Source organism: Anopheles nili, chromosome 3 (genome assembly GCF_943737925.1).
Source record: "Anopheles nili chromosome 3, idAnoNiliSN_F5_01, whole genome shotgun sequence".
NCBI classification, from domain to species: domain Eukaryota; kingdom Metazoa; phylum Arthropoda; class Insecta; order Diptera; family Culicidae; genus Anopheles; species Anopheles nili.
In genome coordinates, this window is record NC_071292.1 from 74,245,262 (window position 1) to 74,265,879 (window position 20,618).

At 50.4% G+C, this 20,618-nt stretch overlaps 7 protein-coding genes across 7 annotated transcripts; 2 read left to right on the forward strand and 5 right to left on the reverse strand.

The window, feature by feature from the left end:
* The first annotated feature begins 497 nt into the window (after positions 1–497).
* LOC128725057 (serine protease nudel) lies at positions 498–8,697 on the forward strand. Its single transcript, XM_053818776.1, has 16 exons — positions 498–528; positions 1,036–1,185; positions 1,257–2,807; positions 2,873–3,981; positions 4,056–4,389; positions 4,459–5,022; positions 5,092–5,782; positions 5,863–6,032; positions 6,103–6,216; positions 6,278–6,452; positions 6,527–7,138; positions 7,201–7,370; positions 7,429–7,752; positions 7,846–7,975; positions 8,033–8,248; positions 8,325–8,697. Exons 1-16 carry the CDS (start codon positions 498–500, stop codon positions 8,695–8,697), a joined length of 6,714 nt encoding a protein of 2,237 aa, XP_053674751.1.
* A 264-nt stretch (positions 8,698–8,961) lies between these two features.
* On the reverse strand, positions 8,962–9,782 carry LOC128725058 (general odorant-binding protein 67-like). The gene is made up of 4 exons (XM_053818777.1): positions 9,735–9,782; positions 9,476–9,652; positions 9,145–9,411; positions 8,962–9,072 (listed from the first exon to the last, which is right to left on the reverse strand). The coding sequence occupies exons 1-4, from the start codon at positions 9,780–9,782 to the stop codon at positions 8,962–8,964; spliced, it is 603 nt and encodes a 200-aa protein (XP_053674752.1).
* A 454-nt stretch (positions 9,783–10,236) lies between these two features.
* Positions 10,237–10,977, reverse strand: LOC128725059 (general odorant-binding protein 67-like). Its single transcript, XM_053818778.1, is given in 2 exon segments — positions 10,237–10,356; positions 10,426–10,977. Coding segments are annotated over 2 exon segments (672 nt in total).
* A 333-nt stretch (positions 10,978–11,310) lies between these two features.
* On the reverse strand, positions 11,311–12,207 carry LOC128725060 (general odorant-binding protein 68-like). Its single transcript, XM_053818779.1, has 4 exons — positions 11,960–12,207; positions 11,605–11,871; positions 11,505–11,532; positions 11,311–11,423 (listed from the first exon to the last, which is right to left on the reverse strand). Exons 1-4 carry the CDS (start codon positions 12,200–12,202, stop codon positions 11,311–11,313), a joined length of 651 nt encoding a protein of 216 aa, XP_053674754.1. The 5' UTR covers positions 12,203–12,207.
* A 462-nt stretch (positions 12,208–12,669) lies between these two features.
* LOC128722445 (uncharacterized) lies at positions 12,670–17,326 on the reverse strand. Its single transcript, XM_053816108.1, has 3 exons — positions 16,327–17,326; positions 13,173–13,336; positions 12,670–13,092 (listed from the first exon to the last, which is right to left on the reverse strand). The coding sequence occupies exons 1-3, from the start codon at positions 17,324–17,326 to the stop codon at positions 12,874–12,876; spliced, it is 1,383 nt and encodes a 460-aa protein (XP_053672083.1). The 3' UTR covers positions 12,670–12,873.
* On the forward strand, positions 13,845–15,509 carry LOC128727584 (putative alpha-L-fucosidase). Its single transcript, XM_053821513.1, is given in 3 exon segments — positions 13,845–14,896; positions 14,964–15,228; positions 15,231–15,509. Coding segments are annotated over 3 exon segments (1,482 nt in total). The 3' UTR covers positions 15,396–15,509.
* A 1,709-nt stretch (positions 17,327–19,035) lies between the features above and the next one.
* LOC128725137 (uncharacterized) lies at positions 19,036–19,947 on the reverse strand. Its single transcript, XM_053818858.1, has 3 exons — positions 19,759–19,947; positions 19,556–19,678; positions 19,036–19,469 (listed from the first exon to the last, which is right to left on the reverse strand). Exons 1-3 carry the CDS (start codon positions 19,870–19,872, stop codon positions 19,113–19,115), a joined length of 594 nt encoding a protein of 197 aa, XP_053674833.1. The 5' UTR covers positions 19,873–19,947; the 3' UTR covers positions 19,036–19,112.
* Positions 19,948–20,618: the final 671 nt, after the last annotated feature.

Genomic DNA, 20,618 nt, shown 5'->3' on the forward strand with positions numbered 1-20,618 from the left:
TCCACCGTGAGGCGCGTGAAAATTGCTGACTCAGCTGAAAGTGTACGAAAAAGTGGCACCGTTCGATCGCCAACCGACAGTTGCTCAGTGGCCATCGTTGGCGTATGACGTTTTAACCAATGCCTTCCGTTCGCGAACGATTCCGCTCGGTAAAGTGTCTTCGTCAGCAGTGCAGCGTAGTTTAGGAAATTCAGCAGTTCAGCTAGGCAAGGGAAATCGCAGCAGGCCGCTCATAAATCGGGAAGGCCATTCCCGACAATCGAAGAGTGCCACGACCAAGGAAAGCTAGTGTATGTGTGTGGATGTTTGTTTTTTGCTGGTGTTGCACTTGATTCTCCTATCAAACGAACGTCTTCAACCAACGCTCAACGTTCCTGGTTTGAGCTAAAAACGGATCTAAACTTCATCTTAAAATCAGCTTGCGTCTGCGGAATATGTGCTCACGCTGTCACGTAACATAATCGCCACGTTTACGTTCGTTTTCATCGATCAAAATCATGGTGAAGTCCGATCAAACCGCCCTAGATGGTAAGTAGTTTAACGTCCAAACGTCGCCACACGCACTTTAAAAAGCTTTCGCCCTCAGAGGCCGCTTGTTTTCACAACAATTCAACAAAATGAGGTCCCCAAAAGTTAAACAGAAAAGTTCGCCCAATTGATGAAAGAATTAGAACGTTTTTTTTGTCCCTTCAAATAAGTTTCCGCGTTCCCAATTTGACCCGGTCTGGTGCGTCGGTGCCCAAAATTTCAACATTCTGCCAGGCGAAAACCCCAACGCTCTTATAATGGCTCATGAATGAACGAAGAGACGGTGGAAGAAGTTTCCAACCCGAGAGGGGGAAAGGTTTATCAACAGTGGGTCCGATTTCCTCTGTGTTAAACAAAAAACAACCACCCAATGGGGTGGGAAGTTCAAAACTCGCACTCGCACAACATAACCTAGATTGGTGAAGTTCGATGACGTTGCAGAGGACTTTGAAATGGGAGGTCTATTAACCGCCGTTCGCTTCTAATTACGACTCTGTGTGTTCGCAGAGGAGCTGACGACTGCTGTGCGTCCGATGGAACAGCTGGCACAGCATTGCAACCAGAAATACTATCTCGCCGTGCTGTTGGTGTCTTTTTGTGGAGTGATCGTTGTGGCAGCCATTGCGCTTGGGTTCTACGTTATCCTGCCAGCTTCAGGTGCGTTTCGGTGAAGCAGTACCTTTAAAGTGCGTTTGAGCTAACACCTCTTCTTTTTTTCGGGCGAGTAGTGCTTTCGCAACAACCAACTGAACTAAGACCCGCAAGTGAGCCAGTTGAAGAAGATGTTGGAACCTTAGGGAAGGTGTACTTCAAGGCGGAAGCTCATGATGTGCTGGTGGGATCACTACACCTACTCGAGCTTATGGAAAAGCTAGATCCATTGGTACAACAGGCGCGTTATCGACGAGATCTGTCGGAACAGGTACCCAATAGGATCTCACAGGACGATCGTTCGGAAGAGATCACGTACGGTGTTCGTAGACGTGTACAACGTGAGTTTGACCTTGGCACAGTTCCAGTAGCGTATCGGAACGTTGGTCCAGAACGTCGATCGCGCGTACGACGTGCTGCAGGTGTTCCTGTGGAGCTGGAGGAGTTAGAACGAGCAAAGCGGAGTGCGGAGAAGGACTTCCGTCGTCTAGAGAAAGAGTACCACCGTTGCCGGAAAGAGGCTCCAAATGGGAAGTTGTGCGATCAGATCTACGAAAAGTTCCAGCGGCTTTCAGATGAGGTGAATGCGCGTTTCACCGAGATGGCTAATCTGCTGCAGGGTCTTCATGATCCTCATGGGACCGATCAATCCAGTACAGAGCATGAGAAAGCAAGTAGCACCGAATGGACGCCTGTTTCTAGAGCTCAAGACTCGGAAATGACGACTTTCGTCATGCAAACTACAACGGAGTTGCCCGATGTGACGATGGCGTTTGATCTAAGCCAACATCTACCGGTCGAGAACAGCTCCATCCGAAGTTTAGACGACCTATTCGATCATTTGCGGTTGAGTGATCCGTTCGCAGTGACCTCTACCGAGATGTCCTCCGAATCAGTGGAGGTGATGAGTCAGTCCAGTACCAATCCGCCGACGACAGTGACGATGCCAAAGACGACCAATCCGACGACGAAAAGAACGACAACTCGAAGTCCTCTACAAGCAGCTCGGAACTTGCACGACGTCGTAGATCAGCTACAGCTAGCGCAGATGATCCACCCACACCCATTCCACGAAGACCTACTGCATAACCCACCATCTGCTGACATCGACGATTTCGTGATGGCACGATCCCGCAATCGAGGTGAGACCCAACACGACCAGAAGCTAACACCCGCGAGTCAGGGCTCGGACTCAGGACCTTTAGTAGGTCGGCAGGATGTGTCGATAGATCCGATGCGATCAGCGCAGTATCATCCACTTGTGGTGGGTCCAAGTGCACCCTTCCTAAACTTATGCGATCAACTCCGATCGGCCAACTCTGGTGGTCAACTTACGCCACCAGTTCATTCGAACGGCTTCCAGCAGGTACACTCGAACGCACCTGGCATTCCAATCACCGGTGAAGCCACCAAAGCCTCCTCCCAGATCATCGTCAACTCGGCATATGGTGGAGGTTATGTCCCAAACACGGTGTGTTTCTACCAGAACGCACCACCGGCTTATTCCTTCCGACCGGCGTACCAGACATACCCTCAAGGAGGCTACTCGCAGCCACATCATGGCGGAGGTAAGCTTCCGCTGAACGACCCATCGGTCGATGCACTCATCCAGCCACGTGCTCCTGCAGGTGGGTTGAGGTCTTCTAGATTCCACTCATCCGATGACCATTTTCCCTATTTTGATTTCTTACAGCCATGATTAACATGCCCGTGAGCATCCAGAACCTGCATCATCCTGGCGCTCCTCGAGTGGCTGGAGATGATCCAAATGCTTCAGCCTCAGGTCCCGTGCTACTTTGCTCGATGGTCCACGCAGCTGAGCAGCCTCAACACGACCAGAGACATCACACAACCAACACCAACCCCACCAACGATACACACGCACCTGAGGACGACTTGACGGCGATGTTCGCAGCGGGTCATTCTTCGGCGGCTCGTGCTAAAGGTCGGCATCACTGCCGTCGAGGTTGGGTACCTTGTTTCAGTTCACATCAGTGCGTTAAACGAGCCAACTGGTGTGACTCCAAGACGGATTGTCTCGATGGTAGTGATGAGAGTGCGTGCTCGTGTGTGTCACGACTTCCGAGTCGGAAGCTGTGTGACGGATACGCCGACTGTCCACTCGGTATGGACGAGATGGGATGTTTCGGATGTGATCGATTTGCGTTCTCCTGTTTCCACACGGCTGCTGAGCACAATGCGGCTAGTCATAGAGCTGCTGGACCACTTTGTTACACACTGCACGAACGATGTGATGGCTTTGATCACTGCCTGAACCGCAAGGATGAGCAGGACTGTGCGATGTTGGTGCGTGATATGGGTCATTACCTCGCGTACTCGGTACCACACTCGGTGGGTGTGTTGCACCGGAACTTTCGCGGCAAATGGTACCCGGTGTGTCACAACCCAGTACAATGGGCTCGGGAAGCCTGTGAGTCTGAGCTAGGACCTCAATTGGGTCGTGAACCGCAAGTTAGTCATGGACACGGTAGTCTTCCTGGGCCGTACATCAGTCAGCGAGCTACGGGTGTTCTGGCAGAGCCCGAATTTAGTGACACCTGCAATGGCGTGTACGTACACGTCCGATGTCCACCTGTTCGGTGTGGAACGAGTCGATTACATGAACAGCACGCTGCTCGCATCAGTGTCCGAACGAGACGAAATGTCACCGAAGACGAGCTGGTCGAGAGTGTACGTATCGTGGGAGGTAGTCAGGCTGAGCCTGAGGCGTATCCATTCATCGTGGGTATTTTCCGGGACGGCAAGTTCCATTGCGGTGGTAGCATCTACAACGAACACTGGGTGAGTAGTGTGGAAACTGGACGCTGAGTGTGTGACTAGTGGCTAGCATACAAGTGTTGCTCTCTCGCCAACAGATCATCTCGGCAGCACACTGTTGCGACAATTTCGATCAGCACTACTTCGAGGTTCGCTCAGGTATGTTGCGTAAGCGTAGCTTCGCACCACAGGTACAGATCACGCGTGTCACGCACATGATCATACACCACGCGTACAGCTCGGCTCTTATGGCGAACGACATTGCGTTGATGCGTGTGGAGCATCCTTTCCTGTACAATCGTTGGGTGCGCCCAATTTGTCTGCCTGAACGTCACAGGACGACTGACGATCGGGACTGGATGTGGGGTCCTAAAGCGGGTACAATCTGCACTGCCGTCGGTTGGGGCGCCCTTCGAGAACGTGGTGGAGCACGTGAGTCCTCTTAAAGGTTGTGGAGAGCTCGAACAGCAGGCTAACAGTTAACGTTGATTTTCTCTTCAGCTGACGCCCTGATGCAGGTGTCCGTGCCAATTCTGGCCACCTGCAAACATCGAGCCGACCGCGATAGTCTGCAGATTTGCGCTGCAGAGGAAGACGGCGGACATGACGCCTGTCAGGGAGACTCTGGAGGGCCGTTCGTGTGTCAGAGCAAATCGAACCCATTCGAGTGGTACTTGGCTGGTGTCGTGAGCCATGGTGAAGGTTGTGCAAGACCGCACGAACCGGGTGTGTACACGCGTGTGGCCCTGTTTATCGAATGGATCGCTCAGAAGGTGAAGGATCCGCTGCCATCACGTACTGCCCGATCTGACTGTCCTGGAATGCGGTGTATCTGGGGTGGTGGCATCTGTTTGCCACCGGGTAAGAAGTGCAACGGTTATGTCAACTGTCTTGGTGGAGAAGACGAATCGGGCTGCGAGATGGACCTACTGTTACGTTCGATGGCGCAGAGAGAGAGTACAGACAGCGAGGGTAATGAAGATCAAGAGGCGAACGACAGCCAAGATGGCACGGAGCATCAGGACAATGAGGCGATCACCGCCAATGTGGTACTATCTGAAGAAAGTACACCTGTAGTTGATGAGGGAACGACACCTCAAAGTCTGGCTGAAAGTACGACTCTACAAGTGGCAGAGGCTACTTTCACGACTCGCGAGGCTAGCGGAGAGGCTCAAGAGAGCATGATCGTGACTCAAGTGATGCACACGGAACCTCAAACTTCTACTACACCGGTGGTCACCTCGCCGGAAGTAGAGAGCATTTCGAGCATTACTACTACTGAGCAAGATCTTACCTCAACCGTGGCCGTCTCAGAAGGCACGTCCACGATGACACAAACGATGTCTCTAGAGAGCTCAAGTAGCACTTCCGAGAGTTCCTCTTCGACGACAGTTTCGTCCTGGACAACCACGAGCGTTTCGACAACAACAGATTCAGCGATCGTTTTCCCCGAATCAGAGACGCACCAGTCGACGAGTGGGTTCGAGTTTATCGCTCCCGTGGTTTCCACAACGACCGAAGCCATCTGGAAGGTGTTGGAGAAAACAATCCAGGAAGTGCGTGGCCAAGTGCGATCCAAGAACGAAACCGAAACGAAAGACCCCATGGCACCCGTGGACGTTGGAGATGAATCTACGGTTCCAACGGATGTTGAAGGATCATCTGAGGATCATCCCTTCTTCGGAGAGCTCGATGTAATGCACCAGGCGAAGCAGAAGCGTGTGGCCCAATTCCGACTGACGGTACACAATCTGCATACAAAATCGAATGCACCGGTGTTGCTGCCTAACGACACCGCACAGTACCGTCAGTTTTCCTGCACAAAGTAAGTACAGACTATGAAAGAACAGAGCGTTTAAGGAGAAGCTAATACACCTGGTGTGGGGATAAATTCTTACTTTCTAGTATTACCCAGAGGATCAACGTGGCCCACCGGTGTGATCGTATCGTCGATTGCGAGGATGGAAGTGACGAGCAGAACTGCACCTGTCGTGACTTCCTAAAGGACAAGTTTGATTTCCTCATTTGCGACGGCAAGACGGACTGTCTCGATCACACGGACGAGAAGGACTGCAGTAAGTTGACCTCTAGAAGAGAGACAATGTAAAAGCTAGAGAGTCATTAAATACGTATACGTCTTTGCAGTGGACTGTCACGCCGGTCAGTACGCTTGCCGAATCAGCCAGGTTTGTGTGCCCCGGGAGCAGGTGTGCAATGGACACCCGGACTGCCCGTTGCACGAAGATGAACTGGATTGCCGTAAGTAGAGTGTCGCAAGCTCTGTTCTCAGAAGTTACAACGGTTTCGGCCTTATTTCCAGTTGCCCTCACCGATGGCCATCGGGTGTACTTTGACGCGAACAACCTGACGCTGTTCCGCAACACCGGTATCGTGACGAAGAATACGAACGGAACCTGGGAGGTGCTGTGTGGAGCCGTACTCACGGCAAAGACGGAACACGCCATCGAGAAGATCTGTTCGTTCTTGGGCTTCGCGTAAGCATCCTGCGAGCGTGGGTTTGTGCCCCTAAACACCTTCTAAATGGAACATCTGCTTCTCTAACTCACAGAGGCTATCGCAACTACTCGCTGCTGACCTTAACACCCGGAGAACTTCCGGCAGGACTGCTAGTGAACGCGGGAGACCAGCCCTACGTCAACCTGACCGTGGAGGCCGGTTGCCAGGCGCTGCGGGTGTCCTGTGCGCAACACATCAACGCAACTGAGCACGACATCGCACACTTTGAGCATCAGCACAATCAAGAGCCGGTGCAGGTGAACATCCGACCGGTGAATCCGATCCATCGACCGCACCACATGCCACAAATCGTGTTCCAGGAGAATGCGCACATCGAGCTGGTGGAGAACTTCGGCGATGATTACGACTGGCCGTGGAATGCCGACATCTACCTTGATGGGGTGTTGATCTGCAGCGGGTTGATCATCGACTCGAGCTGGATCATTGTCGCGAGCAGTTGCACGCGAATGGTGAACCTTCGCCACCAGTACATCGCAGTAGTGGCCGGTGGGGCCAAGTCGTACCTCCATATCGCCGGTCCATATGAGCAGGTGGGGCGAGTCGATTGTTATCACTTCATACCGGAGGCAGAAACGGTGATGTTGCATCTTGCTAGCCCACTCACCTTTAGCCGGCACGTTTTGCCGACGTTTGTGCCCGAGAGGTAGGTGCTTGTGTTGGAAGAGTTGAAAGAGACTTACTAACTCCGTGTCGGATCAATTCCAGCGATAACCTCACCGACAGTGAGTGTCTAGCTGTGGGTCAGGACAAGTATGGCCGAACGAAGACACTGCGAGTGCACTTGAACAGCACCGATTGTGGCGGAGAGCGAGTTCGCTGCTACCACAAGGACCTCAAGCAGCCGTACTACCACCACGAGTCCTGCTATACACCAGGTACTACATTCGATAGACGAAGATGTCCACCCAAGCTGATCATGTTTCCATTCCACAGAGGCGACCCGGTCCGGAGTGATCGTGTGCAAGACGAGCCGGTCAGGTTGGTATCCGGTAGGGTTCTACCAGAACAAGCGAGGTTTATGCGGGTTCAACGAGGTTGTGCGAGTAACGAGCTTGGTTGAGTCGTATCAGAAGATCCAGGACGTGCTGCGAAAGGAACAGTGTGGTGTACAACAGTACGAGGAACCACCCTGTGCAGGCAAACGCTGCCGGTATGGGAAGTGTGTTGGCGAGCGGTTACTGTGTGATCGGAAGCCTGACTGTAGTGACGGTTCCGATGAGGATCCGGTTTTGTGTGCGGCTCGCAACCACACTAGCAGTAGGTAGCACTGGACAAGGAAAAAGTCACCCTTCATTAATTGAGCTATTTTTCTCTCTTTCTCTCTCTCTCTCTCTCTGCACGATCTGGAAGACTGCCTGGCTCATCAGATGCGATGCGCTAACGGGCGGTGTATCGATAAGAGTAACTTCTGCGATCGGAAGAATGACTGCGGTGACTCCACGGATGAGCCACACGATTGCTCCTGCTATACGTACCTCAAGTAAGCTAGAAGGCTGTGTAGATATACGTTCGTTTCTAATGCATTCCCATTCCACAGAATCACTGACCCGGGAAAGATCTGCGATGGAGTACGCAACTGCTGGGACAAGTCAGACGAGAACCCGCGCGTGTGCCGGTGTCATCCATCCAGCTTCCGGTGTGGAGAATCAGACATCTGCGTGCCGTACGATTTCGTCTGTGACAAGGAGCGCGATTGCCCGGATGGAGAGGATGAGCTGTACTGTTACGCGTTGCAGCAAAACTCGTACGAAGCGTAAGTATACGCGGCCACAGGGTGGTGCACTGCTCGAACTTGACAATTCATCTATTCTTCAACCTCACGCATCCAGCGGCTATGGGGAGCTGATGGAGCAAAGCTATGGCATCTGGCGGTCAAAGTGCTTCCCTAAGACGGCGCAGTTTGATGACGAGTATATGCGGCGTATCTGCGAGCAGCTCGGATACAACCAAGTGCGTAAAATCTATGGGCGTGCCATCGTGGAGGGTACTCGACTTCGCACGGCAAACGAGACGGAAAGCGCAGTCGATAAGTTGCGCCGTGCTGCAACGAAGACAATCGTGCAGAACAAGTTCTCGAAGGTGGTGATCAACGACAACCACACGTTCTACATGAAGCCGAGTCGACCGATGTTCAAGCTGATCAACTGGAATGACGAGGACCAGCAGCATTGCCACAGGTTGGAGTTGCTGTGTGCACCATAAGGAGGAGTACGCGGTCTCGAGAACATAAAAGCCCAATAAACCGTAGACAAGCCCTAGTGTTAAGAAGCAAGCTACATACGTCTTCGCGTTGTTGAGATGGTTGAGTGGGAGAGATCGCGGTTTTGCTTTGCAACCAACTAAATTTATTGTAACTTTGCTGCTTGTGCAGCCCATGGGTAGGTATAAAACAACACAAAGGAACAAACAAATCCACACATTGCACACGAAGACGTTCTCTCCGAACAACCAGTGTTCTCACAGCGCTTAGTTCTTTGGTCCACGGCCCATCAGCAGGAAGAAGGGACACCCACCATCGAGCTTGGTCTTGAGCGCCTTGCAATCGCTGCTGTCAGTCCACAGGGGAGCTGGACAACTCTAGAAAATGAAACAGAACCCACCTTGTTATCCTTCCGTTGGATAAATTTCCTTTTTCACCAGAGCACTTACCTTGAACACCGAGGAGAGAAGACAGTTGACGAAACCCTGAGGTATGAAACTGCAACCTGGTCGATCTGGTGAGGATGACACGGGCGCCACATTAAAGGCCGGATCACTCTGGATCTGATGAGCGCAGGTGTCAATCGCTCCGTTTACGAGTGGAGCTAAGTTGGCGTCCGCTCCGATCGTAGTGGCCATCGCTTTCCGGATCGCGTCGACATTGAGGGCGTTGTTTACGAATCCACCAATTTCCGTCATGGTGCACTGCATGATGCACTGCAGAACAACAAAGGACACGTTAGCTGAGCTAATACTGAGGCCGGACCGCGTCTTAACTTACGCAACCCTCCGTCCTAGGGACACCCGGGGCTGGCATTTGACCGAGCTGGGGATTGTTTGCGACACACTTCTCCATCACTGCTGTTTCGACCGGCTTGGGCATCTTACAGCAGTCATCTGAGGTGACTGCACTTGGCTGGAAGCAAGATGCGTCCGGTGCAGGTGGTTGGCCGGAAGTCTGGAAAGTGGACCAGAGAACCCAAAGGAAGTCGTTGGAATCGTGCGAGTGAGCTAACAATCGCAGTTCGGACTATTCTCACCTGCCCAAGAACGAGGACGACAAATGCGACGAGCACGAACGGGCGCATGGCATCGATGTCTCTGTTATATCTGGTCAGATTGAACTTCACGCTAAACTCTCCGCTGACGGTCGTTGCCAGCTAGAAACTGTCCTGCCCGAAAGACAAGTACGGTTCGTTTTATAACAGCGTGATAGCATCGAGCCATTGGGTATAACTGCGTGAGGACAATTCTATTATGTTTCACTGCGGCTGACCTTGCTCTTGCTTTTTGATTGCTGAGCAATTTCAAACGAACCGATGCCCGAAAATTGATGACCACAAAAACCGTTTCCCAAATCGTGCGGAAATTTGTCACAATACTAATCTGTTCGATGATTTTTTATCATTCAATGACGTTTCAATGAATACACCATTAAGTGCTTTTCAATGTGCATATCAGAAACAATGCCCCGAAAAGCATGGAATTGCTGAATGGGTTCTTTTTTATTGTATTACGAGGCGAATTGTTGCAGAAATGCGCTTAGTGACGGTTCTTGCGATGGCCATGTTTGCGCAGGGCAAAGTATGGACAACCCTGGTCCAGTTTGTCCTTCAGCAACGCACATTCCTTGCGCTCGGTCCAGGCCGTGGTGGGACATTTCTAAGAAGACGAGAGCAAAATAGAGTTCTGTTATGCACATCCGACGAAAATTATGCCTCATGGGACTACCTTAAACATCGTGCTGTAGACACAGTTGAGGAACTCCTTCGGCATACCGTCACATTCCTTCACCGTACGGTCGAACCCACTGTCAAATGTCACCATCGCGGTGCAATCATGGACGGTCTGGTTGAGTAGATTAGCGAAACCAGTGTCTCCCTTGACTACTGGAGCAACCACCTTCGTGAAGGCCGCTTCATCCAGCTTGCCGTTCGAGTAAGCACCCATCCCCGTCAAGATGCATTGGGCGATGCACACTCCCGGGTGGCGATCAGTTCCTTTCAGCGTTTTCCAGTTCGGCTTGAACGGGTGTTCGGATATGCACTTGTCGACGATGGACTTTTCGGCAAGGTGTGGAATCTTGCAACAATCATCCACACTGACCGTCATCTGTTGGTGGCACTTCACGTGCTCCTCACGCTCGTCTGTCGCCTGCCCGAACGTCTAGAACGGGATGCGAAAGCTCAACAGAAAGCTCGCAGCTCCGAGCTTTTCTGAGACTCCTCGATCACTTACCACCGCGAGCAAGACCACACCAATCGTCGTTGCGTATGAAGCCATGTTTGACGGACTTTTTTGGAGTGTTTTGGCTTCGAAAGTGCCCTTTTATACATGCCGCATACGATCGTCCTACCAACGAGGAACTTGTTAAATTCTCATTAAAACCCCATCGTATCTCCACCACACCGCCATGATGCTCGTAAGTTCTTTCAAGTATGGAATGAAATGCCACAAAAGCTCGTATGTCGTTTTTGGTAATGCGAAAAATAAAGCTACAGCAAAACAACATTTTATTGTTCACTTTGTCGTATTGTGCGCACTGGCGCGTAGCCTCGATCAGGGCTGTTCCGGTTTCCAAATTCCGTTGTTCGTTAGTATGAAGCTGTCATCACACTAACGCCTGTTGGTCAATTTTTGCGACTCAATCTGGTTGAACATTTCATTCAGATCTTCCACCGAGCTGGAGCACTTGGAGAAGTACGTCTTCCATTCGTTGCACTGCGCACCTGCAAGAGACGCCAAATTTAACGGAGTGGTTAGGTTGCCTTTCAACTAAGAGGCGGAATGTCAATAGGACTCTAAGTTACTTCCGGACCAATCCTTAGAGGGACATTTCTGAAAAACATTACACGCAATTAGTTTTCTCTGTCATTGGGACTGGAAATCGATAGCAAAATGGTTCCTTACCGTGAACAATTTGGCGGCCGAACAGGCCACAAGCATCGCCGGAACCGGATCACAATCCCCGAGGCTGGATTTAAGCTCCTTCATGACGTTGGGTGAATCTTTCTGAACCATCGGGAGACACTCGTCCAGCACCACCCGTTCCATCAGGCTCTTCCACTCCGATGACGCTTCCAGAGAATCCTTAATAAGCGATCGCAACTGATCCAGATCAAAGCGACCGTCAGACTTGAGCAGCTTGTGCTTCTTCATGACGCAGGACGCGAACTCCTGGAAAAGGATAACAATTTGCGAAATACAACCCACAAGATCGCGTCTCTACCTGCTAGGGGCACCATGTAATTGTTGCAATACTTACGCAGCTTTTCTGCAACTGCGGTTTGTCTGACTGCTCCATGCCACTAGCACACTGTTCTACGGTTTCGTTGGTAAAAACGCGCGGCATAATGCAGCACTGATCATCTCCGTCATACTTCTCTTTTGAGGGAAAGTTCTTGCAGGCCGCATTGGGTTCGGCCTGAGCAAGCTGTACCATCCATAGGAGCAGAAGTAAAGCTTTGCCCCATGAAAACGCACTCACTCTGCTGTCACACGTGGCCATGATCGTTGATTTCGACGTCAGATCCTACTGGCGTTAACCGGGTCTGTGGTTACGTTTTATATTACTCCGACAACAATAATTGGGGGCGCTACAAAAACCAACATAGAGAGTCGTACAATTTGTGGGTACTTTGTTTGGGATTTGTTTGATTTTTTTTCATACACCTTGCTCTAACAGATCATTTCGAGGGGCGCGGTTTGTGTAAACACGATTTATCTCCATCATTTTAGACAGTCATCTAACTTTTTTTCCAAACTGTATGTGTGTACATTTATACATTACCTTTCCCCGAAAATGCCATTGGAACAGTCGAATAATAATTCGCAAAAATGAATGTTTCGTCATCCAAACTGACCAGATTTTATGCTGATCTAATCGCAGCTCAACTCATGTTAAGCTAGTTAGATTTGGTTTCATCAAACACGCAAAGTAGTATAGCTTAACGTTTCATTTATTCAGTGCGATGAAACGACAAGGCGTTCCGTAAAACTAACTGTATCGACAAATGTAAAATGTATGCAAATGTAGCTCCATCCCAACGAGTTCTTCGAAGGATGGATATGATGATCTTGTAGTAACCTACTACTCATAATACTACTGCTACTGCCCTCGGTCTACTAATGTGTATGGGCTATTCGATTGGATTGATAAGACAATTCCACGACCCACGGCTACTGCACATCGAGAACCACCGCCTCACTCATCGCGTTACGTAACGTTTTGAACCGATTCGTGCTGATTGCTAGGTCGATCAGATTTGTGTTGGTGAAGAAATCCAGCAGCACTGCATTGGCGCGCTGACTCCACGGACCGCTCAACAGTTGCATCAGTTTGGGATTCACGATAGTGGCTCGTTCCGCCGGCATCAGGTAAGTGGCGTCCTCCTCGTTCTGAAAACATACATAAACCCATTCCCGTGAGTGGAACACGAGCTCTTCCAATGTCTGTTTGTTGCACAGATTCCACTTACGTAGCTACCCTGGAATCCTTGCACGCCATGCAGGCTCCAACCGATGTCCCGCGGGGCGTCTGGGTGTTTCTGCGAGAATAGATTCTGCATGAACTCGCCTAGCTCGGTGTGCTTCAGAAAAGCGCTCGAATGCTTTTTCCATGGCTTCCAAATTATATCCGATTCTAGGAAAGAACGGAAAAGATTGAGAATATCAGTCGATTTGAGCTCAAATCGACCCATTTTCGTAGTGTGTGCCTAAAGGTATGCAATAGCTGAAACAATCGTGCTACAGTGAGTCACCAAAATTCACATGGCATTCCAAATCCTATGAGTTATGTTGTTTCATTATCAATTTCAGAAAGTATTGTGACACTAAAGGGGTTCTATTGGATTTGCCGCGGAACCTCCTTGCAACGTTGATACCGATCCTGCCAAAATATGTCTCCAAAAAAGATGCTGTGAGAGATAGGCTCTCGTGCCTGAATCTGTCCGCTAGCTTTCACTTTATTCTCACTCGCCAAGTGGTAGGCTAATTCTCTTTCTTATCGGTTAAAGTTGAAGGGGCCACAAACGCAATCAATCAGCAAACAATCCCCTCGAAGAGACACTGTCAATTGCCCGATGAGATACGCGGCCGCTGGCGATAGGCGGCCCCGGGCAATTGTAGACGCAAATTAGTGCTCGTTCAAGATGAGCGTCGTGTGGACGTCCGTTTTCGTGACGTGTGGTTGGCTTGCGTTAGTCGGAACGACATCACTCAGTACCAAATACGAACCGACATGGAAAAGCCTGGATTCACGACCCCTACCAAAGTGGTACGATGAGGCAAAGGTGGGCATTTTCGTGCACTGGGGCGTGTACGCGGTGCCCAGTTACGGTACCGAGTGGTTCTGGATCAACTGGCAGGGTTCAAAGGTACCCGAATACGTCCAGTTCATGCGTGACAACTACCGGCCTGGCTTCACCTATCAGGACTTTGCAAGTGACTTTACGGCGGAGCTGTTCAATGCAACCGAGTGGGCTGATCTATTCGCTCAGTCTGGTGCACGGTACGTTGTACTGACGAGCAAACATCACGAGGGCTACACTCTTTGGCCCTCGGCACACACCTTCGGTTGGAACTCCGTAGACGTGGGACCACACCGGGATATCGTAGGCGAGCTAGCCGGAGCTGTCCGCGCCACTGGACGACTAAAGTTTGGTGTCTACTACTCACTGTTCGAGTGGTTTAATCGGCAGTACACATCCGACAAACTACACGCGTTCCTAAAGCGTGAGTACGTCGATGGAAAAGTGTGGCCAGAGCTACAGCAACTCATCAACACGTACCGACCGGAGGTACTTTGGAGCGATGGTGACTGGGAAGCTCCCGACGGCTACTGGAAGGCGAAGGAGTTCCTCGCCTGGTTGTACAACGACAGTCCGGTACGGGATAGTATTGTCACGAATGATCGCTGGGGTATGGGTACACTCTGTTTGCACGGTGACTTCCATACGTGTTCGGATCGATTCAACCCAGGTGTACTGCAGAAGCACAAATGGGAAAACGCTATGACACTCGACCGGAAGAGCTGGGGCCACCGAGTCAACGCCCGACTGGAGGACTTTGTGACCACGACCGAACTGATTGGCGAACTCGTCACCACTGTTAGCTGTGGTGGCAATATCCTGATCAACGTTGGCCCCACAAAAGCCGGCACGATCGATGCGATCTTCGCTGAAAAGCTCGTCGGCATGGGACGGTGAGATAGATACGTCAACGTCCACAATAGGGCGGAATAATGAAACGATCATCTATCCTTCTTGCAGGTGGCTTCACACAAACGGACAGGCGATCTACGGTTCTCAACCATGGGAATACCAGAACGATACCCTCACTGGAAGCGTCTGGTATACGACAAGTTTGGCTGACAGTTCTACCAGTTTCCGCACGGTCTTCGCGATTGTCCTGGAGTATCCCTACAAGACGAACAGTGTGCGACTGGGGGCTTTCGAGAACCAAGTGACGAAGATCGTTCAAATTATGATGCTGGGCTACGGAACCGCTCTCAAGGTAGGGAAGCGCGAAAAAACCATGCGATCCAACGACTGATCCTTCGTGATTCTTCTTTTAAGTGGCAACCGACGGACGATGGCATTTTGGTAGAATTCCCGCCAAAGAATGAGCTCGATCGGCTCACTCTGCATCACGCATGGACACTGAAAATGACGCTGTCCTCGCATTGGTCACTGCACGAGTGACCCCAGTGTATGACCCCGTTTGGAAAGGGTTTCCCAGGGCCAGCTCGGAAGCGGCTAATTACGGCTGGAGCGCCCGCACTTTAATTTAGACGGCAATAAAACGAACGACGGTTACGCAATCGCTGGTCTCACATATTCGGGTGTTTGGTGCAGGCTTGGGGCAATAAACAGACGAACTTTGAGCCGTAACGTAAGAAAAAAGAGCCTCGCACCCGACGGTGAGGCATTTGCATTTTTGTTGTTCGGGTTTCGCGCGAAATCAACGAGCCTTGGTTTTGGTGGCTCGATTGGTGGATCCGATTTGTCATGACGTAGCTAATCGCGTTACGACACGGCCCAGGCGATGTGGGTCATTGTCGGACTCGGATTTTGGGCTGGCGCGCATGTCTAAGCAGGAAACACACTAAAAGAAGCAAAACCCCCATAGCATCTTTAAGGCATGTCACATGGATCATCAATACCGGCCTCTGTGACACCGGTGGGTGCGATGGCGAATGTCAAGGACGTTCCGCAAACCCCTCCGAGAGATTCCGAAAGGGCACCTTCGAGGTGAGCTTCACACGTTCGTCACGACTGTTGAAGTGACCGCCCTTAGAGCAGCCGTACTCCGGAACGTAGAACGCAGGAAGGAACCAAGGTCGCGACCGTACCGTCAAAGGTGGTTTTGCTTTTATGCACATTAGACTACAGCGATGGAGCTGATCGCGATGTCGCGCTCTGGCAGACTCTCTGGCACTTGCACTCGCGTTCGCAGTCAAACAGAAGAGCCGTCTAAATATGCTTTGTTCAAACGAGATGGCCCCTTAGTGGCTACACACACGCGCGAATGCCAAGAACACATAAAAATCCCTCCGACACTCCGCGGAAACTCAATTGGATAATGGCACACAAAGCACACAACTTTATTGGCTCGCGCAAACGCGGTACTTACCGTTCAGACTGGCCTCATGATTGTAGGTGATAAGTAGGTACTTGCCGTCCCGGCGCATGTCACCGATGGTAAGCTGGTACGACTCGGCCATCGGGTCAACTTCACCGTCCTCTTCCGAGACCGGCCGGCGGTAGGCGAGATCCCCTAACTCACGCTCGAGCAGCTCTAGTAAGGCCGCATGTTGGTCTGGGTTGTTATGGAACCCGAGCGGGAAACGCCGGAAATCCAGACACAGCGTCTCCTCGGACAAGATCGCGAACCGGCGGATATCCTGTAGGATCGGTGCGAGCGGTGCCACACGGAAGTGCTCGTTCATGATCCAGAAATTGCGCGTCCCGTTGAGGGACGGATAGTAACCGATCGAGAAGTCGAGATATCGCACTCCGAACACGAGTTGACTCCACAGGTCAAGGGTCTGGCGGAAACCGACCTTTTTGAGGAACGCGTTTCCAGCGTTGGCCCTTGTTTGGTAGCACCCGGAGCAGTGAGTTCCCGGGAGGAATAGCTCTCGTAAGGACACATTTCCGAGGCCTCCTTCGCCGTACATCCACGTCGGCTGGATCTTGAGACAATCGAAGTATTCCAGCTGGTCCGCGGCGTCGTAACTCGCGAGGTACAAATCGAAGCAGAGGGGTTTCGTGCGGCGTCGAGGAATATGCGCCAGGACTTGCTCAGGACTCCAGCCACCTGGCAGAGTTTGTCGGCCGAACTTCACCTCACTCACGACTTGTCCCGTACGGGCACCCTGAACATACACTTTCACAACAGGAGGTGCCACTGAAAGGGCCGGATTTTCCGTATATAACCCGATCCATTCTGGTGGATTCTCGCAGGAAGGACCCCAGTTGATAACCAGTGGGGCCTCCTCAATGGTGCGTGCCTGAGCTCCCAAAGTTAGATATATCGGACAACTCGCACCCGCAGCCGTCGTCCTATCGAAGAAGTGGGTCACCACCGTAACGCACACACCTACTAGCACCGTTCGCCAGGAGACGTGCATCGCTGTGTCAGGGAAAAATATGCTAAGCTCTCTTTGTTCGACTCTTGCTGCGAAGCAACTGCGATCCGCCGGCCTTGCACGACACGTTAAGACTGCGGTTGGACATCTTGGGAAGCGTACGATACGAGCCGAGAAAAGCCTTCCCCCACTTCCAGCGCACCTGCTCCTCAGTCGTCGTCGGCTCCACTCGTCAAGGAACGGTTCTCGTCGCAGTGCCACGTAAAGATATCATCGGGACGAAGCGCAGTTGCGCAATGGAAACTGTGATCAGTAGAAAGTGCTCGCGAATATGCGACACCGTGGCTAGAGGTCACCGATTGGGATCCGGTTTTCGTGATGAGGCCCGGTTGGGACGTGGAACAAGGGGATTAATCGCAAGGGAGTCGATTATTGGATCAAAGATGGCTCTGATTGCGCATTGGCAGCCGATGCGACAATGCAAATGGATCAAATTCCTTTGGAGCCATTATCTCAAGCGCCACCGAAGGTTTATGACGCCGGAAGCGTTAGACCACACGCTAATAGAGCCACCTGGCCGATAAGGACTCACAGATTTCAAGCGGCTGTCGGTGGAGTGATTCACTTGAAAACAAATGCAACAGGTGTTCAAATACGCGTTATCGTGATGGCGTTTGTCGATTCCGAACCTGGTCACATGAAACGGTCCGGTGTTCCCGAAGCCTTGGCGAGGAACGTGGCTCGTTTCGATGATCCAACGCGTCCCAACGTGGTCTGATAAAGTTGATTGGATAATTAGCGTTCAATTTGTCGCAGCAAACTGCAAGAAGTAAACTGTGGTGTTTTTGGCGTGAGAACTCCCCTGTGACATTGTGCGGATGTGTGCAATATTTGCTTGAATTTAGCGAAAGATATAATTAAGCTTTATTAATAATTAATCACTTACTGAGTTGTTAATTGTATGATTTAATGCGAATAGGGTTTTATTGTGCGTATTTGTATACTCTTGTATAATTTGTAATTATTTGTTCACATTATAAGCGGTTATCATCCTCGTTGTCATTTGTTTACAGCTCAATAACAAATGATAATTTCATTTAAAGCACATTCCCTAAAAGTTGTATAATTCTTTAAAATATTTTTCAGATATATGTCACATTTAAAGATGCATTTAAGTGTATGTTGAACTTTGCAAAAGGAGATCACTATATTTTTTTATCATTATTTCAATTCAAATACCTAAAATATTTAAATAAGATATATTATTAGTAGAATCAAAGTTCAGTGCATATAACTTTTATATGGTATGTATAATTTTTGACTAAAACTAAACTCATTTGCTAAAATTCGTTATTGTACAGCAACATTAGAGAGAGCGCCCTCTATATGTCAAGTTGCACAAAAGCACTAGAAGTTTAAAATATTCCGCAGCTGAGGTTTGAAACTAAATGTTGTAGAATTCCTTATTAATATGTCTTATTTCAACTGGTTTGATAATTTTTATCACAAAAATAAATTGCGTGCTTCATCTGCCAACATTAATTACAGCCGTCAGGAGAGAACTACACTAAACATGTGCTTTTAGTAAAACCGGCTTTGAATTCATCCCCCGGAAAAATCAAACCCTGCATAAGAAACTCAGCGAAAAAGAAATAGATAATTTAGGTTTTCTCATGCTAGTACCATCTGTATAACTTTTGCCAGTTAGCAAATGAATAAAACACAAAATGTTCATAAATTGCATAGCCTAGTTCTTTACTTGCACTACCTCTACCATCAAACACCTGTAAAAGGACGAAAAAGCTTTCCCTGTCACACAGGCGCCTCCTTAAATCATTGGACAGATGCTTCCATACTCGCGCAGCTTGTTACAGTTGTCGCTAGCATGAAAAACGGACTCCGGACACTGGGCGAACATCATCATGCCCATGCAACGGAGGATCGTACCCGAAATCGGGTGGCAGATTTTTTCACCCTCGAAGCTCGGCTCCAGCTTTGCCCCTGCCTCAATCTCGTCCTTCTTTTTCTTGGCCATCTCAAAACACGCATTTGTGGCGTCCCGTACGAGTGCCATCCACTCCGGTTTGTCCTTCACCGCGTCCATGAACATCTTCGACAGATCGTCTCGCTTCAGCATACCGTCCGCGTACATGCTCGTCGCATTCATGGCGCACTCCGCGATGCACTGCAAGTGAAGCCAGACAAAACGATCTTTATCCGATGCGCGAGAGCCTGTCAGAAGCGGGAAAAAGGTTCTTCATTTTCACTTACGCAACCACGCGGGATGCCGTCCATTTGCAGCTGTTTCTTCGTCTGCTCGCCGTACTTCTGATAACAGTCCATCATAATCGTTCCATCGACGAGCATCGGCGTGGGGCAGCATTGGGCCGGGTTCTAAAACAACACATCACAAAAAGAATGGGTAAGCGATTTGTCACGGCCACATTGGATGTGAAAAGCGTCTTCTAGCGTACCGTATCGACCGGAGGTCCACCAGCACACGGGTTTTCCGTGGCAACCAGCGAAAGCGTTCCAACAGCGACGGCCCACACGGCCCACATTACTACGCGTGCGTTTTGTGTCATCATGTCGCGTTCTGTCCCTTCAACTGAGATCGCCCTCCCGTGAGGTGGCTTCGTTTTTATCCAAACAACCGATCCGATGTCAACCCCAACGAATACAGAGGGGAGTGAAAAACAATCGCGCTTTTTCCACCAAACCACTTGATGGCGGGCTGTCCAGTTGCATGCTAATAGCCGACCACTGATGGGCATCATTAGCTATGCCATTTTTTTGCTGCTGCTGCTGTTCCTATTCCACGTTCACATGCAATGTCACTCGTTGGAAAACTGCACGTCGATGGGTGGTGGAGCGTGAGCGAGTAGTCGAAAGAAAATGCGCCCCATCATCGTCCTCAGCAACAGTGTGTCTATTGTGGGAGGCCATTTTCGGTTGGTTCGGGATTCTGCGTTGTGGAGCGGTGATATTTAATTAACGGGTTCGCTATAGAGCGGCCTCCGGTATGAATCTGGCGTGGGTGTAATTTAAATGTAATCTTGCCGGGCACTGCGTATTTGTTTATTGTTTGTACGAACCCGTACCATGACGCAACAAGAATACCTGGTACCACCAAATGACGATCGTGTCGATCGTGCTGACGGGAAACACGTGTGCGTGCTTGGTCTCCTCGATCAATTCATCGCCTCGATCAAACCGAGCAAATTCATATGATACGATCACGCACGTCCGCAGATCGTTATCGTGGTACATATGATTGATGAGATGAGCAACGGAGTGGTTGTTTGCTTTCCACATGGTTGTCGGTGATTACTTT